General features: G+C 34.3%; 1 protein-coding gene across 1 annotated transcript in view; it reads right to left on the bottom strand.

Annotated features, from left to right (window-relative positions):
• Positions 1 to 18,705, bottom strand: part of Ccdc30 (coiled-coil domain containing 30) — a 130,306-nt gene that overhangs the window by 92,246 nt on the left and 19,355 nt on the right. Inside the window, exons 3-7 of the mRNA XM_071617755.1 lie at positions 17,271 to 17,360; positions 15,861 to 16,014; positions 7,972 to 8,043; positions 3,033 to 3,148; positions 298 to 396 (exon numbers count right to left, since the gene is read on the bottom strand). Coding sequence (XP_071473856.1) covers positions 298 to 396; positions 3,033 to 3,148; positions 7,972 to 8,043; positions 15,861 to 16,014; positions 17,271 to 17,360 — 531 coding nt within the window. The remainder of the gene's footprint in view (positions 1 to 297; positions 397 to 3,032; positions 3,149 to 7,971; positions 8,044 to 15,860; positions 16,015 to 17,270; positions 17,361 to 18,705) is intronic.

Below are 18,705 nucleotides of genomic sequence, written 5' to 3'. Positions count from 1 at the left end.
ACCTCCCACCATTGGTTGATTCCATGGTTGTATCTTTGTAAGATTCCTTTGTCTTTAAGGAAACAATCCACCACATTCTTCCAAGTAATTGTTCTCTGTGGGGGAGATGTGAATAAAAGCACATTGGCTATACCCCAGTTTCTTCTTCTACCCTAATTGGATGAGCAATAGAAAAGACAGTCCAGTAGGAAGGGAGGAGGCCAATTGCTCAGTATACTCTGCAAAATGCAACTCACTTAAAAATTAGAAATTGGATTTTTTTTTAAAAAAACACAATAACCTTGAACTTTATAATACCTGTATTCTCTGTTCAGCACCCACAGTTTTTCCAGGGGATAAGTTTTCAAGTTGTTTATTCTTTTGAAATTCACACATCTCTCTTTTAAGTTTTTCAACCTTAAATACAAAAGTAAATATCTTTTAGACTTCTCAATTTTTTACTATATTATTGCTTTGTTTTTAAATATATGAGTAATACACAAATAAACTCTCCTTATTAAGACCTTAGCAACAAGTACGTATGTAGAGTAAACAATAATATTTTCCCTTCCAGAAGTAACACTGCTTGGCCTGTGCCCTTCCAGAACTTTTTCATGCACACACACACACACTTGTATTAAGCATGGAAAATATCTATGGTCATAAGATAGATAAATTTACATAGATTAAAATAACTTGAAAAATCTTTGCTTATTCATTCTTTCTATGATTGCTTTTTTGTTGTTGTCACGAAATACACATAACACAAAATGTACCATGTTAGCCATTTTTAAGTGCACACAGTTCAGTGGCGTTAAACACTTTCACCTACTGTACAGCTGTCACATCATCCATCTCCAGAGATTTTTACCTCTATGCCCATTAAAAACTTGTATTTTTTCCATCACTCCCTCCCCCAAGTCCCTTGTAACCACCGCTCTACTTTCTCTCTCTGATTTTGACCATTCAAAGTAGACCCTATCAGTGGAATCACATACTGTTTGTTTGTTTTTTTATGACTGGCTTATTTCATTTAGAATAATTTCTGCAAGTTTTACTCATGTTGTAACATAAGCCAGAACCTCCTTCCTTTCTTAAGACTGAGTAGTATTCATTGTAGTATGTACCACATTTTTGTTTTTCCTTTGTCTGTCATTGGACACTTGAATTATTTCTACCTTTTGGCCATTATGAATAACACCACTAATGAATATGGGTGCAAAAATGTTTTTTTTCCACATTTTTATTGGTGCATTACAGTTGCACATAATGATGGGGTTTGTTGTATATTTGTACATGCAATAGAACTTGGCCGATATTGTTCCCCAGCACTCCCCCACTTTCCTCCCTTGCTTTCAATTTCTTGAGTACATATACCCAGAAGTGAAATTATCCTATGCTTAATTTTTTAATGTTTATTTTATTTATATGTGGTGCTGAGGATCGAACCCAGGGCCTCACATGTGCTAGGCGAGTGCTCTACTGCTGGGCCACAACCCCAGCCCCTATGCTTAATTTTTAGGAACTTCCACACATTCCTGCTAGCAATGAACAAGGGTTCCAATTTTTCTACATCCTCATCAATATTATTTTCTGTTGTTTTAATAATAATTGTCTGCATCATCCTTACAGAAAAGGAGGACAATATCACCATGACCCTGAAATGCCCTCTTCAGTTCACCCAGCCAAGCTCTGGAGACTATGAGAGCCATTCTGAGCTGGAAAGCCTATATAGGCATTAACTAGAAAGACACTGACTTTCTCTTATGAATGCTGGGACTTAGGACAAGCTACTAATATCTGTAGAAAGCTGCTTCCTTGCACATACGCCAAGAGAGCTGCTCCTTTGGATGATGTAATACAAGGAACAAAGCAAACTAAGCAAATTAATGGTGTCACTGCTTCTGTAGCCTAACTTATTAAATCTCTCTTCCTGGGCTAGGGTGTAGCTCAGTAATGGAGCACTTGCCTAGCATGCTCGAGGTCCAGTACCCACCGCTGCAAACAAACAAACAAACCAAAACAAAACCCTCTCCTTGTGGTAACTAGTGTAGATCAGAACAACACGAAGAGGAAAGTGTTAGTCCTTGTGGCTGCCCTGGGACAAAGGGTTGTGAGGAACAGGAGGTAGTCTTTTCTGGTGAAGCACTGGAGGCACTGTGTGAAATAGAGGTGCACCTGACCAGCCCATCACCAGCGAATCTTCCCTGTAAGCATTTTTCAATAAACCCTATTTCTTGTACTTTGTCTCTGGGTATTTTCTTTGGTCTCTCAGCAACCTGTTCTGTTGCCCTAGCACAACTGGGCTGTGGGGCAGACATTATCCTAATGGGTATTCATTCATTTTTAAAACAAAATTTCTTAAGGATCTAGTATTATGCTGGGCAATGTGTTAGACACTAGAGATGATTGTGAAATGATGACTGTGAAACTAAAATTAAAGAGACATATGTCCAGAATTTAGAAGTAAATATTAAAAATTAATAAACTGCTAAGAGCAATGGCTTTAAAATAACACAGCTAAAAGTTTAGTGTTAATAATTCCAAGCTTATCTAAAATAGTAGAATAATATATTCTATTTGGTCAGTGTATTAACTATAAATTATGATCCAAATCCTTACTGAAAAAAAAAAGATTCTAGGTTTTACAATAATATTATGTTACTGTTCACAATAGGTGGATATAAACACTGATAAAATGCAACTTTTTAAATTAAAAAAATTTTTTTTGTTACTAGTGATTGAACTCAGGGGCACTCAACCACTGAGCCACATCCTCAACCCTTTTTATATTTTATTTAGAGACAGGGTCTCACTAAATTGCTTAGTGCCTCAATAAGTTGCTGAACCTGCAATCCTCCTGTTTCAGCATCACAGCCACTGGGATTACAAGTGTGTGACACCATGCCCAGCTACAATTCATCTTGGGCAAATTATGACATCTACCTGAGAGTTTCCCCTGAGGATTAGCTTAGGTGATGTGATCTATGTTGCTCAAGCTGATTATTATTACTGTAACACATTAAGTAATCCAAGAACGAAATTAAACTTACCACTTCTCCAAGCCCTTTTTTTTCTGAGTCAAGTGATCGAACCCGATTTCTTAAGGCTAGAATTTCCTCATCTAGTCTTTGATTTTGTTCTTTTGCTTTCTGTAGTTCAACTGTATCTAAAACAGTGAGAAGAACACAGGTCTGGATCAATTGTTTGGGAGGCAGTAACTCTAAAAACGAAAGGAGTGCCTCTTCTCAGTCCTACCATGATGTCTCTGCATACTCTGCATACGTGGTACTCTGTACAGGACAGCCATTAGACCCCCAAATCCAGTCCTACAACAGTCTAACAACCTATTGAAACAGAAAAGAAAGTTTTGCATTTCTCATACCACACTTATGAATTGGACTGAGTGAGGAGTTTCCAGCAATAGAGGCTCTTCTAGGAACTAGAATTCTTAAAAAGTTGAGCCTACCTTCTAAAAGTTCAATGACTGAGAAAATGATCTTCCTAGCTTTTTTTAGTCTTGTATCTTACACACCTCAAATACCTCTCAACACTTCTCTTTCACTCATCTACAGTAGGGTCTCTAGAAATGACTGAAGTGATGAGCTGAGAAAGGTGAATGAACGAATTTTTCAAGTTAAAAAAATGTTGATACTTTAAAACCATTTTTCTGCCTGTACACTACTCCGAAATAGTCCACTCTCAGCACCTCACGTTAAGGCCTGTTCTTGCCAATACACATCAAGGTTTCAATAATACAAACCTCCTGCCTATAACTTTCCTGTTTCTTAGCTGTTTTTCACTTATGTTTGTCTTACTGCTTTGAAGTTTCCTTTGTTTTCCTTATTTGTGGTCTGTTTTATTTTTAAATTGTATTAATTTGTTTTTACTTTCCATTTTTTCTCCTTGCTCTATCCTCTCCCTCTTTTTACAAAATCTCATTGGTATCTATTTTTTTTGAGAAATATTGAAAACATACCAAAATCATCCATGATTTTATCTCTTTTCAGAAAATATGTACACACACACACACACACACACACTCACATACACACACAAATATATTCTACATTTGCCTATGCAATTTTTAAAGAAATTAAAGAATGCTATATACTATCTGCAATTTTACCACTTGTGGATTAATGGTTATCTTTATAGATCAATCCTTATAAGACATTTTCCACTTTGGAACTATTTTCTATTGTGGTATATTTTATATAAAATATCATGTACATATCTTAAGTCTTCAGTTCAATTAACCTTAACAATTATATATATCCATGAACTTCCCACCAAAAAAGATGCGGAACATTTTTATTATCCCATAAATTCCTTCATGCCCTTTCCAGTAAGTTCTCCACTCCCATCCACCCTTATAAACACTTCTAACTTCTGTCACCAGAGATTAGTTTTGCTTGTTCTTGGTTTTCATATAAATGGAATCTTGCAACGCATATGTTCTTTGTGTTTGATTTCTTTCACTCTACATCATCTTTTTGAGATTCTTCTATATTCTTGTATCAAAAATTCTTTCCTCTTTACTGCTGAGTAATATTCTATCTTATGAATAAATCATAACTTATCCATTCTCCCATTTTACTTTGCATTCCACTGTCCCAATGTGCCATGATTAGTGTCACTTTTATCCTACTTATTTTGATTTAGGTTTTTGCTGGTGTCTTATAAACAAGGCTAAATTTATTATCTTTGTTCAACAATCTTCAAGTGCTTTGACATTATTTCTAAAAAATAAATTCCATAATTCTCAGCACCAAAAAAGAATATTCCCATAAATGGACCTGGTGGATCAGATGAAATGTGCATTTAAAAAATGTGTAATATATATTGCCAAATTATTTTTCAAAAAAATATACAAAGTAACATTCTTATGCACTGGAAATTAGCAATATTTTTAATTTTCACAAATCTTAAAAATATATTTGAATAACAGCCTATTTAAAATGAGTCACTAAAATCAGTATTATTTTATTGATCACAAATGAATTATAGGCTTTTTGTTAAAAATCAGACTATATGATTTTGTTCAAAGTGGATATTGTCATTCAGCCGTCATCTAATATCCTGTCCCAAAATATTGCTAATTCTTAGTAAATATTCTTGAAAACGTTTACATACATGCCTTAACATACAGACAAAAGTTGTGTTAAAAATATTTGACAATTACTAACCCATGGATCCTCACCTATGAGAATGTAACTGTGCAGGAGAGTCCTATAGAACATCTTGCTGTACCAAGTATTGTCCCTTTAGTGGGTGGGAGGACAAGGGACTGAAAGTAGCTGGAACAGTGGGACAAATGAGGAACATTTGGAAGATTCAGGGCAGCAGCTGCTTACAACTTACACAAAGCTATTCCTTCAACACAAGGTCTACTGCCACACTAGTGTATGGTAGTTCTGTGGGTACACATGTACATACATCACAAATGTAAAAACCCAAATGACATTATAGCTCACATACCATTCCAACTTGCTTTGTGAGCTTTGTTAACCATTACAGGCATCTACTTGTGTTAGCATGCACAGTTCTTTGTCATTCTTAACAGTTGAAAGGTATTCATTGTGCAGTCACTTATTTAACAAATCCATTCCTGGTTAAGTGCATCCTTTTTGACTTTCCAACAAACTATTTCTTGCTCTCTGTACTTTCATAAGTATTTCTATGTTCATTAGGGACATTGCAATGTCTTGGTCTGGTTTTGGTATCAGAGGAATCCTGGCCACTTAAAAAGTTGGGAATTATTCCCGCTTTAATTTTCTGGAAGAGTTTATGTAAAATCAGTATTACTTATTCCTTAAACATTTGTTAGAACTCACTAACATAGCCATCTGAGCCTGGAGTGTTCTTTTGAGATTTTTTAAAACTTCAAATTCAATTTTTTGAATTGATTTAGGACTATCTTTTTTGAATGAGGTTTGATAGTTTGTGTTTTGCAAAGAATGTGTTCATGTCATTCAGATCACCAATTAATTGTCATAAAATTATTCACAATATTCCCTAATTATTTCTTTGGTCTGTAAAAATGTTCTCTCTGTCATTTCATTTCTTTTACTGTTATTTTGTGTCTTTTATCTTTTTTTATGAGCAATTCAGTTAGGAGTTTATCAATGGCTCTTGGGTTTCCACTGATATACTTCATTATAGTTCCGTTTTTACTTTTATTTATTTTAACTCTTATTTTAATAGCTCCTTCCTTCTGCTTTCTTTGAATATAATCTGCTCTTCTTATTCTGTTTTTTTGTTTGCTTGTTTGGACAGTATTGAGGATTAAATTTAGGGCTTACCCATGCAGGGCAAGACTCTGCCACTGAGTTGTACCCCCTGCCCTTCTTATTTTATTTTCGACAGGTTCTCACTAAATTACCCAGGCTGGCCTCAAACTTGTGATCCTCCTGCCTCAGGCTCCAAGGTAGCTGGAATTACAGGTATACCACACCCAGGTTCTTCTAGTTTTTTTTTTTTTTAAATATATACCAGACAGTGAACCCAGGGGTGCTTAAGTACTGGGCCTCATCCCCAGCCCTTTTTTATATTTTATTTAGAGACAGGGTCTCTCTGAGTTGCTTAGTGCCTTGCTAAATTGCTGAAGCTGGCTTTGAACTTGCAATTCTTCTGCCTCAGCCTCCCAAACTTCTGGGATTATAGGCATGTACCACCATGCCCAATTTATTCTAGATTTTTAAAGTGTGAATTTAGACTATTTTGTGTTCTTTCTTGTTTCTAGTATAAACATTTAATACTATAAGATTCCCTCCAAGCACTAATTGATATGCATTCACAAATGTTGATAAGGCCTAGTTTTCCTTTTCTTCAATGTAAAACATTTTCTAATATCCCTTGTAATTTTTTTCAGTGGACACGGGCTATTTAGAAGTACCTTATTTAATTTTGAAATATTTAAAGATTTTCTAAGTAAATTTCTGTTATTGATTTTTAGTCCAATTCCATTGCAATCAAAGATATAATTTGTATGATTTCAGTTTTTCCAGAGAGGTTTGTTTTATAGCCCAGGATTGTCTCCCTTGGTTAATGTTGATAGGTACATGAAAAGAATGTGTATTCTGGCGGATTTTTCTATACCAATTAGGTCATGTTGTTGGTAGTATTTTAGTTCTTCTATATTTTTTTTCTGATTACTTGCTCTATCAGTTAATAAGAGAGCAGTGTTCATTTTATAATTGTATCTAATTGTATACATTTTTTAAATACCTTCATCTTATTTATTTATTTATTTTTATGTGGTGCTGAGGATTGAACCCAGGACCTCGCCTGTGCTAGGCGAGCACTCTACCGCTGTGCCACAACCCCAGCCCATGTATCCATACATTTTTGAAAAGAAGAGTATAACTAATTTTGCCATTATTTAAAATTTGTTATTATATTTTAAATTATTTTTGTAGTTGTTATTATTTAAACACTCAAATTTTGTTATATTGTTGATAGCTGGTCACATATTTATATAGTTAAGCTGGAGTCTGATTAATTCACTGCTGATCCCAAACCTAGTAGCTTCCCAGTGAACAAACATGTGTGAAGTATTGTTAAATGCTTTATGAGGTGTCTTGGTCTCAGTGGTTCTAGTAAAATATGTATTATTTGTGTTGATCACAAGTTTTGATATCAGACATATAAGGATTCAAATACCAGCTCTGACATATACTGTAGCTACTGGATAACTCATATAACCTCAGTTTCCTTCTCTGTAAAATGGGAATTTAATATTCATTGGAATTGTTGTGAGAATTAGAGATAATTTATGTAAAGTACCTGGCAGAGTACATGTCACCAAGTAAGCAATAAGTGGTGGTAGCAGTAATAGCAATTATAGAAATAGCAATAATGTGGTAGTAGTGTTTATTATTTTAATTATTAAATATTATTATTTTAAAACATACTATTTAAAACACATTATCTCATTACCTGATGCATTATTATTAAATAACCATTATTACATCTGCTAGAATCACTCACCGTTTTCTTTCAGTTTTATCATATTTTCTTTCAATTTCTCAACTTCTTGTTGAGCCTTCTTAAGTGCAGAATCTAAAAGAAAAAAGGAAGAAAACCCTTGTGTAAGAAGCAAATGATTAGCATAATAAGCAAATTTCAAATACCTTCTCTTTGAACACTCTCTTTCATCTAACTGTCCTTTGAGTTTCTGCATAAATGTTACCTCCTCCAGAAAATTTTCTGGACTTCCCTCTCATGTACTTACTACTTCCTATGTTTATCCCTCTCACTGATTTATCTGATCTGTAATTGCCTTTCCCTGTTTCCCCCAAAGGATTACATGCTGAAGGGTCTAGACTATCCTAAACAACGGGAATAGCTGAAAGTTCTAAAGCATTGTTATACTAGTTTAATATAAAGATGTTATACCCAGAAATGATTAAAAATACTTCCTGCAACCAATAAAGCAGTCATGCATCACTTAACAATGGGGTAATGTTCTAAGAAATTTATTTATTTATTTATTGTTGCTCTTAGAAAAACAGATTCTGGAAGTACACTGGGAAAGATGAGACAAATGGAATGGAGTCATAAGTGACGTGGCTTGGTTCTAAATTCTCCTGCCCCAAACTCTCTACATAATAACTTTGCATGTTAGGTCCTGTGCACCTGAGATCCACTGAATTTCTGTAGTGTCTAGAATTTCCAGGCAAAAGATCTTCACACACACACACACACACACACACACACACGCTCACTCTCCTCCCCGCTCTCTTTCATTATCAGTCTTGTTTCATTATACTCATAAATATTGGATTATTTTATTTTATTTAAAATTTACCACAAACTTAGTGGCTCAAAACAGCGTCCATAGTTCTATATGTTGGAAGTCCAGGCGTGGCATGGCTAGGTTCTCTGATTATAAACCTGAAGTCAAGGTGTTGGCCAGGCTGTGTTCTCTGAAGGCTCTGGGGAAGAATCCATTTCCAAGCTGATTCAAGTTTTACTGAATTCAGCCCTTGAAGATGCAGGACTGAGTTCCCATTTCCTTGCACATTAGTCGAACATCTCTCTGGACCCTTAGAGGCTTCCCCCATTCTTTTTTTTTTAATTTTTAAAAGTTGTTCTAATTAGTTAGTTATACCTGATAGCAGAATGCATTTTGATTCATTGTAGATGCATGTAATCCCTTGGGGGAAACAGGAAAAGGCAATTACACATCAGAAAAATCAGTGAGAGGGATAAACATGGGAAGCAGTAAGAACATGAGAGGGAAGTCCAGAAAATTTCCTGGAGGAGGTAACATTTATGCAGAAACTCAAAGGACAGTTAGATGAAAGACAGGGTTCAAAGAGAAAGTATTTGAAATTTGCTTATTTCAAATGGAGCTCAACTTTTAACATTTCTCTGATTGTAGGCGATGTAGAGTCGCACCACATGTGCAGTCATACATGTACCTAGGGTGATGAAATTCATCTCGTTCTACCATCTTTCCTACCCCCATACCCCCTTCCCATCCCTCCCTTCCCTTTGCTCAAAATTCCTCCATTCTCCCCATGCCCCCCCCTCCCATTATGGGTCAGTCTCCACTTATCAGAGAGAACATTTGGCTTTTGGTTTTTTGGGACTGGCCTACTTTGCTTAACATATTCTCCAACTCCACCACTTACCTGCAAATTCCATAATTTTATTCTCTTTTAATGCTGAGTAATATTCCATTGTGTATATGTACCACAGTTTCTTTATCCATTCATCTATTGAAGGGCATCTAGGTAGCTTCCACAGATTAGCAGTTTGTGAATTGTGCTGCTATAAACATTGATGTGGCTGTGTCCCTGTAGTATGCTGTTTTTAAGTCCTTTGGGTATAGACCGAGGAGTGGGATAGCTGCGTCAAATGGTGGTTCCATTCCAAGTTTTCTAAGGAATCTCCATACTGCTTTACAGATTGGTTGCACCAATTTGCAGTGCCACCAGCAATGTATGAGTATAGCTTTCTCCCCACATCTTCACCAACACTTATTGTTGCTTGTATTCTTGGTAACTGCCATTCTGACTGGAGTCAGATGAAATCTTAGAGTAGTTTTGATTTGCATTTCTCTAATTACTAGAGATGTTGAACATTTTTTCATATATTTGTTCTTCTGAGAAATGTCTGTTCAGCTCCTTAGCCCATTAACTGATTGCATTGTTTGTTTGGTGTTAAGTTTTTTGAGTTCTTTATATATCCTGGAGATTAGTGGTCTATCTGATCTTCCCCCATTCTTTGCCGAATGGTGTCTATCTTCAAAGTCAGCAATAGAGAATCTCCCTTATGTTAAATCTGTCTCAAACTTTGAATCTCTTCTGTCAGGAAAAGGGCTCACTTGACTAGATCAAGGTCACCTAGATTAATTTCCTTTTCTTAAAGTCAATTGATTTTGGACCATAACTACAGTTGCAAAATCTATTCACAGCAGCATATAGATTGTATTTGAATGAATAACTTGGAAAAGGTGTGTGTCAAGGAGGAAGGCTCTTGGGGACCATCTTAGATTTCTGCCTACTAAATCTGTTTCCTCAAGATCTCATGATATTTTTAAACAGTTTTATTGAGGCACCATTGACACACCACAAAATTTACCCATTTTAAGTGTATAATTTAATGATTTTTAGTATATGTATAGGTGTGCAACCCCACCACAATCTAATTTTAGAAGATTTTCATCACCCTGTAAAGAAATTTCCTGTTCATTTGGTTGGCAATGACTGAGGGTTCTAATTTCTCCATGTCCTAACCAACACTTGCCATTGTCTGTATTTTTTATTATAGCCATTCTAGGGAGAGTGAAATGATATCTCATTGTGGTTTTGTTTTTTACTTTCCTAATAACTAATAATGTTGAACACCGACAAGTAATAATTGCATAAATTTATGGGATACAGTTTGTTTTGTTATAGGTTTACATTGTGAATAGATCACTCCTAGCCCTAGGCAACCACTAATCTACCTGCTATCTCTTTCAATTTGCATTTTCTAGACATTTTATATGAATAGAAAATACAAAACATGGTATTTCCCATCTGATTTCTTTCATTTAACCTGTTTTTGAGGTTCACCCATATAGCAGGTGTAATTATTTCATTCCTTTTTTATAGGCAAATATTATCCCATTGTATGAATGTCAGAGATCCCCAAGATCAGCAGGTTGGTGGCTTGCTAAGAGCTCTCCCAAGACTCAATACATACTCCTCTACACAGCTAAAATTTACTACAGCCAAAGTTTACAAAGGCAAAAGGCACATGGGGCAAAGTCCAGAGGAAATCAGACCAAATCTTCCAAGAGTCCTTTCCTAGTGGAGTCACCATGATGTGTCTCCAGCAATGAGTTGTAACAACACTTATGAAATGTTGCCTACTTGGTAAATTCATCAGAAACTCAGTGCCCAAGGTTTTTATTGGGGTCTGGTAACATATACTTTCTGCCTAACATGTACCCAAATCCCAAAAAAGAAAGCAGGTGTTCATCGTAAACCATATTGTTTGTACAAATAATTTGGGCGGAGTGAGCCACTATTATTAGTTAGGGAATGGTGGAAATCCTCCCAAAAGCTAAGTTCCCAGATGCCAGTCAAGGGTTAACTGTACAAGGGGGCCCTTCTGAAGGATAGCAGTGTCATCCCTGCTGTGCTACCTTCTACATCATATGGATGTAAAGCACTTTGTTTATTCATTCATCAACCAATGGGCATTTGGGTTGTTTCTACATTTGACTATTGTAAACAATAGTGCTATGAACACTTATATCCAAGTCTTGGTGTGGACACATGTGTTCACTTCTCCTGGATAGATACCTAGGGATGGAATTGCTGGGTCATGGTCATCCTACATTTATTATTTTGAAAATCTACCAAATAGTTTCCCAAAGTATCTGTACCATTTAACAATTCTACTGGCAGTGTCTGAGGGTTCTAATTTCTCCATATCCCAGACACTATTTGCCATTGTCTGTTGTTTTTTTTATTATAGCCATTCTAGTGAAACTGAAATGATATCTCATTGTGGTTTTGTTGTATACTTCCTTAGTAACTAATAACGTTGACAAGTAACAATTGCATAAATTTATGGGATCTAATTTGTTTTGATATAGGTTTACATTGTAGATTAAACCAAGCTAATTACTGTATTCATTATCTCAGATATGTATCCATTTTTGAGGATAAGAGATATTGAGCAACTTTTCGTGTACCTATTAGTCATTTATATATCTTTTCCAGAGAATGTCTGGAGACATATTTGGCCCATTTTTAAATTGGGATGTCTTTTAATTATTAAGTAATAATAATAATTCTTTTCATATTCTAAGTAAAAGTTTCATATCAAATAAATGATTTGCAAATATTTTCTCCCAGTCTGTGAACTATCTTTTCATTTTCTGATGGTATCCTTTGGAGTATAAAGGTTTTTAATTTTGATTGTCCAATTCATTAGTTTTATTCATCACTTTTACTTTTGGTGTTATAACTAACATCATTGTATAACCCAACATCATGAAGAATTATTCCTTTGTTTCCTTTTTGAGTTTTTTAGTTTAAACTCTCACAGTTAGTTCTGAGGTTAATTTTGAATTGATTTTTATGTAGGTGTGAGATAGGAGCCTGTATTATTTTAAAGCAAATACTAGACATCATATTATTGGTCTATAGTTCAAAAAAATAAAGACCTTCTTCAAACATAAACTCAACACTATTACATGTGACTAAGGAAATTTAATAATAATTCCTTACTTCATATATCCAGCAAGTGTTAAAATTCCCAGTTATTCATAAAAAACAAAAATATGTTTAAATTAGGGTCCAATAAAGGTCACATATTATAATTGATAATATACCTTTAAAATCTTTTAGAATACATTTCTTTTTCTTTTTTTTTTTTAAGAGAGAGAGAGAATTTTAATATTTATTTATTTATTTTTTTAGTTTTCGGCGGACACAACATCTTTGTTTGTATGTGGTACTGAGGATCGAACCCGGACCGCACGCATGCCAGGCGAGCGCGCTACCGCTTGAGCCACATCCCCAGCCCCCAAATAAATTTCTTTTTCTTGATATTCATTTATTGAAAAATACCCTAATTATTTTATTCAAATTATTTATTTTTGAAAAATATTTTTATTATTAAGATTTTTCATTTCCATCCAAAATTTTTGATGATACAGAGAGAGCTGGAGAACAAACTAAAATTAAAATGCTTATTTAAAAAGAATTTGTTGTTGGAGCTGGGGTTGTGGCTCAGTGGTAGAGCGCTTGCCTAGCATGTATGAGGCACTGGATTCGATTCTTAGCACCACATTAAAAAAATAAAGGCATTGTGTTCATCTGCAACTGAAAATATTCTTTTAAAAAAGAATTTGTTGAAAGAAGTAAACTAATACTTGAGAAACACTGTCATATAATACATATATTGTTATATAACCCATATAGCCAGAAGAATCTGGCTATAAATGGAAGTTTTAGGCAGTTATCTATAGGGCCACATTGATACTACATTTGGCATTCAAAAATGACTTGCTAATTCAGCTTTCCAACAGTCCCAGTATGTTCACATGGATATAGCTTTCAGTTGCTAGTTAGGATCTACCATACCAAGCAACTACTGATGGAACAGGTTGCCATGTGATTGGGTTTTTTTGTATCCAAATATAACTAAGAGTGCTGGACGTCATGATTTTTCTTTCTCTCCATTATCAAATAGTGAAGATGGCTTCTTATCATACTCACATGGCCAATTCGCTTTTTATTTTTTTTCTTCAAAATTGGGTTTACTAAGGTATAATTTGAATATAGTAAAAATCACTTTTTTTTAAGTGTACTGTTTGAAGAATTGTGACAAAGATATGTAGCTGTGTGCCCAACAACCCAAAATATAGAAGAGATTTTCATTATTCTGAAAAGTTGTTTATGCCCACTTTTAAAAACACATTCCTACCAGGGTATTGTGGCACACCTGTAATCCCAGGGACATGGGAGGCTGAGGCAGGAGGATTGCAAGTTTGAGGCCAGCTTTAGCAATGTAGTGATACCCTATCTCAAAATAAAAAGGAATGAGGATGTAGCTCAATGGTAAAACACCCCTGGGTTAAATTCCCAGTACTGAAAAAAATGCATTTATACCCTTCTGTCATTTGTCTTTAATCAATCAATTGGCATAATCATTATTGTTCTATACATTTGGCATTTTTCAGTGCTTATGATTATATAGTAACCTACATATTGCATTTGAAAAAATATCGAATTTCTTTAATCACAAATTACAAATATACAGAGGAAATAATTTAAAAATTTAAATTTCACTATTAATACAAATTCTAGACAAAGTAAAGATTTACATATAAACAATGAAATATTGAAAGTACTAAGAAACAAATTACAAGTGGGGTAGACAGTTTGAATAATCTTGCAATGATGAAAAAGCTTTACACATGAAAGCCCTGAGGGCATAAGGAATAATTCTGATAAACATGACTTGATAAATATTAGCATTCCTGTGTGGAAAAATAAAACAACATTTTTAGTGAACAATAAGCTCAGATTCAGAATAAAGACCTCCTACAAATTAATAAAACAATGATACAACATAATAGAAAAATATACAAGAGACTTGAGCAGGAACCTCCAAAACCATATATCCAAATGAGCTACAGCAACAAACATATGAAAGGGTTTTCAACTTTATTAGCCATCAGAGAAATTCATAGTAAATCCACAATGGAATACCAGTACATACTCACTATAAAGAAGTAAAGTTAATAAGACTCAAACAACATTTTTTTTTTGGTACTGGGGATTTAACCCAGCGAAACTTTACCACTGCACTACATTCCAAGCCCTTTTTGTTTTTTGAGACAAGATCTCCTAAGTTGCTTAGAGCCTTGCTAAATTGCTAAGGTTGGCCTTGAACTTGTGATCTTCCTGTCTCATCTTCCCAGGCTGCTGGACTTACAGGCATGTACCACCACACCCAGTAACAAGTATTGACAATGAATGTGGAGGAAAAAAAAAATCTCATATATTACTGAGGAGAGCTTACAACTATAGTACAAATATAGTCACTTGTTACAAAATGATGGTTTGGTTGACAGTACACCTCATATACAATGGTGGTCCCATAAGATTATGCTACCCAGTGAAGTTGTAGACATCTTAGTTTTTATAAGCACACTCTATGATGGTCACACAACAAGGAAGTCACCTAATGACACATTTCTCAGAATGAGTCCCCATTGTTAAGTGATGTGTGACTGAACTTTGGAAGACTAAAGCAGAATATACCCATAATGTTTGATACAGTTATTCTATTCTTATATTTTTATGTTAGAAAGATGTAGATAAGTACACCAAAAGATGTACACTAAAGTGTTTATAGCAGGAGAATATATGATAGATTAAAATGGAAAACAACACAAATCTGTCATCTATCAAGAGCATAATAGATAAACTATAATATATTTATTAATGAAATATAAAAACAGCAAGAGAGAACAAACTGCTACTTGTTAAAAACATGAATGAATCTCATAAACACAAATGGGCAAGATATGCAAACTGAAGAATGCATACTGCATGTAGTCAAACCTCAGAAATAGTGTTCATAGTTCAGATAGTGGTCATTTTGCATGAGAAAAGAAGATGAAAGGGATGTCTGGGATGCTGGAAATTTCTCATGGTGAGTGATGTATGCTTATGAGTTGTGTAGATCACATGCTATGTTTGTGCTTCACTGAAAATTTCTAGACATTTTAAAAAATGAAGCTGTTTATCAGATTTTCATATGTTCACCTTAGAACATATTTTCCTCCGTGTACCTGTGTTCCTCCTAGATCACTACAATTAAAACATGGCCAACCATGGTGGTCTGAAATCTCAACTTACCTAATTTACTTTCTTCCTTCTCCTTCAATTGTAGTTTATCAGTGAGCCTTTGGATCTCTTCCTGAGCCCTCTCCAACCTCTGGGTTACTTGTTCCGTGCCTTTCTCTAGGCAATTTTGTGATGTTTTATCTTCATGCAGCAGGTCTTCATGAGACTGAAATAAAACTACTGTTAGTAATAAAAGAATGTGTATTCTTATGACACTTGGCTATTTTCTATAATGTTTTAAAAGCTAATAAAGAAAAGTAGAAACAGTATTTCATTGAGGTATAGTTCTTTTATTAGGTCAAATCAAATAAAATGGTGATATTTGATGGTTTTTTACTTGTAAACATGCAATTTTATATGGTTCAATAGAATCTATGTAAGATATTATGTTTTTATATGATTATAAAAAAGAATAATTTAAATATGAAAGTGAATATCATTCAAAAAAAGAGAGATGACATTTCTCAATTTTATGGTACATTAAATACAGTTTATAAAATGTTTTCACAGTAAGTATTTCATTTACCTTCAAAGTGTTCAAACACTTAACAAGGCTCAAAGTTTAATACCAGAGCTCCCCTTCTGCAATTATTTTCAAAGCTTAGAAATTCAGTCTCAATTATATTTTACTTTTGACCCTTGAAAAAGAATGATCATATAAATATAATAATCATACAAATTTCTCTAAGAGACAAAAACCAATGAAAATGCCATCGATATATCAAAACTACATTGAGATTATTAGTGTATTTATTGGCAGTATTTTTTATTCAAATATTTAAAAAAATATTTTTGGTACAGGGCATTGAACCCAGGGGCTTTACCACTGAGCTACATTCACAGTTATTTTTATTTTTTATTTTGAGACAGGGTCTCACCAAGTTGCTGAGGCTGGTTTTGGACTTCTCCTGTCTCAGCCATTCAGTTTCTGGGATTACAGGTGTGCCTTGTCATGCCAAGCTATTGACATACTTTTTAAATAAAGTTTAATACCAATCTTTGTATAAGTTAATGTTAGAAGATTTTTCATATTACTGTATAGATTCTGTCATGATATATTTAATGTAAAAAAAATTTTCAGGGCTGGGAATCAAACCTAGGGCTTTGCAAGGGCTCTATACCAAGCCACATTCCCAGCCCCCAAAATGATTTCTTAAAGGATATAACACACATTGATTATTTACACTTTAATACAGTCAATAAAAATCAGCTACTATGTTAAGTAATTGATTAATTTTTAATTTCCCAATTTTGTGGTGTGTTTATAATATTTTATGTACAATTTGATCATATTTTACAGTCTGAATCTATACATATTAATATAGTCAGACAAATTCAGGTAAAAGTTGATTTGTGATTAGATTTTATTAGGTCAAATCAAATAAAATGTAAAGTAAAGGGTTGTAATTTTTTTTTTTTTACCTCACTCATATCTTTTTTAAACTGTTGTCCACATTCTTGGTGTTTCTGATGTTCTCTTTGCAGAGGCTGGTGGATTTGTTCAAATTTCTCCTTAACAAAAATCAATCAATAAATGAAACTTATGAATTAGTCTTCATGAATAAAAATGTCACTTATATCCAAAAAAGATAATGAATTTTTTTTGGGGGGGGGTACCAGAGATTGAACCTAGGGGTGCTTAACCACTGAGCCACATCTGCAAACCTTTTTTTAATACTTTATTAGAGACAGGGACTTACAGAATTGTTTAGAGACTTGCTAAATTGCTAAGGCTGGGTTTGAACTCCCGATCCTACTGCCTCAGGCTTCAGAGTCTGAGAAGGCTGGGATTACAGGTGTGAGCACCACCATGCCCAGCTAATAATAATCTATTTATACTAGAAAAAGAAAGAACTCAGTCTAATCCCTTTGTGAGACTAGACCATGCATTCTCAACGAGGCAATATTGGTTCTTGAAGGGGCAATGAAATCTCTTACTCTTTTAAGTATACATATATGAAATAGTAAGTCCTTTAGTATTAAATTTTCATGGGAGACTAGAAAATGATTATCTAAAAAGTTTGGTTGGAGAGACAATAGAAAAAAAGGCTGATTAACATAGGGCTTGATATTTAAACTCGGCAAAAACAAAAAGTTAAACATACACCTGTTATACAACTTTGCCATTCCACTTCCAGGTATATATCTAAGAGAAATGAAAGCTTGTGCCCAAATTAGGACTTGTACATGTTACAAGCTTTAATTGAAAAATCACAGGGCAATCTTATTTATAAACACAGATGCAAAAATCTTATTGAAGGTTTTTTCAAACCTAGTCTAATAATTTTTAGAAAGAATAGCATGAACAAGATGGATTTGTCCCAGGTATGCAAGGTCATTTTAATATTGGAAAATAAATCAGTGAAATCCTCACATTAACACATTAAAAGGCCTATATCATTTCATTATCTTAACCTAGAAAATTTTTTTTATAAAATTCAACATTGTTTCCTAATTCTTAGTAAACTAGGAATTAAAGAAACTTTCTTAACCCAATAAAAGTATCATTTTTAAAAAGCCTTCAGCAAATATCTCCTTAACTATGATGCAGTTCCTGAAAATAGCTCCAGCCACATTTCTCAGCATGAACCAACATGTATTAACCACGCCACGCTATTTCCTTTGCCAAGAATGTCTTCCTAGCTTCTTTGCTTAGCTTACACCTAATCAGCTCTCAAAACAATATGCAACCTCACCTCCTCTGGAAGCCTTTTCTGGTCACTCTGCCCATCCTCTCTGACTTAGCCTCTCCCCTGAGTTTTTCTAGCTTTCCCTGGCTTCCCTTAGCACAGAACTACCCACATTGAACTATAACCACTGGCTTATGTCTTTCCTCCATTAGTTTGTAAGTTCCTCA

Source organism: Marmota flaviventris, chromosome 10, assembly GCF_047511675.1.
Source record: "Marmota flaviventris isolate mMarFla1 chromosome 10, mMarFla1.hap1, whole genome shotgun sequence".
Taxonomy (NCBI): Eukaryota; Metazoa; Chordata; class Mammalia; order Rodentia; family Sciuridae; genus Marmota; species Marmota flaviventris.
This window is presented reverse-complemented; position numbering and strand designations above follow the sequence as displayed.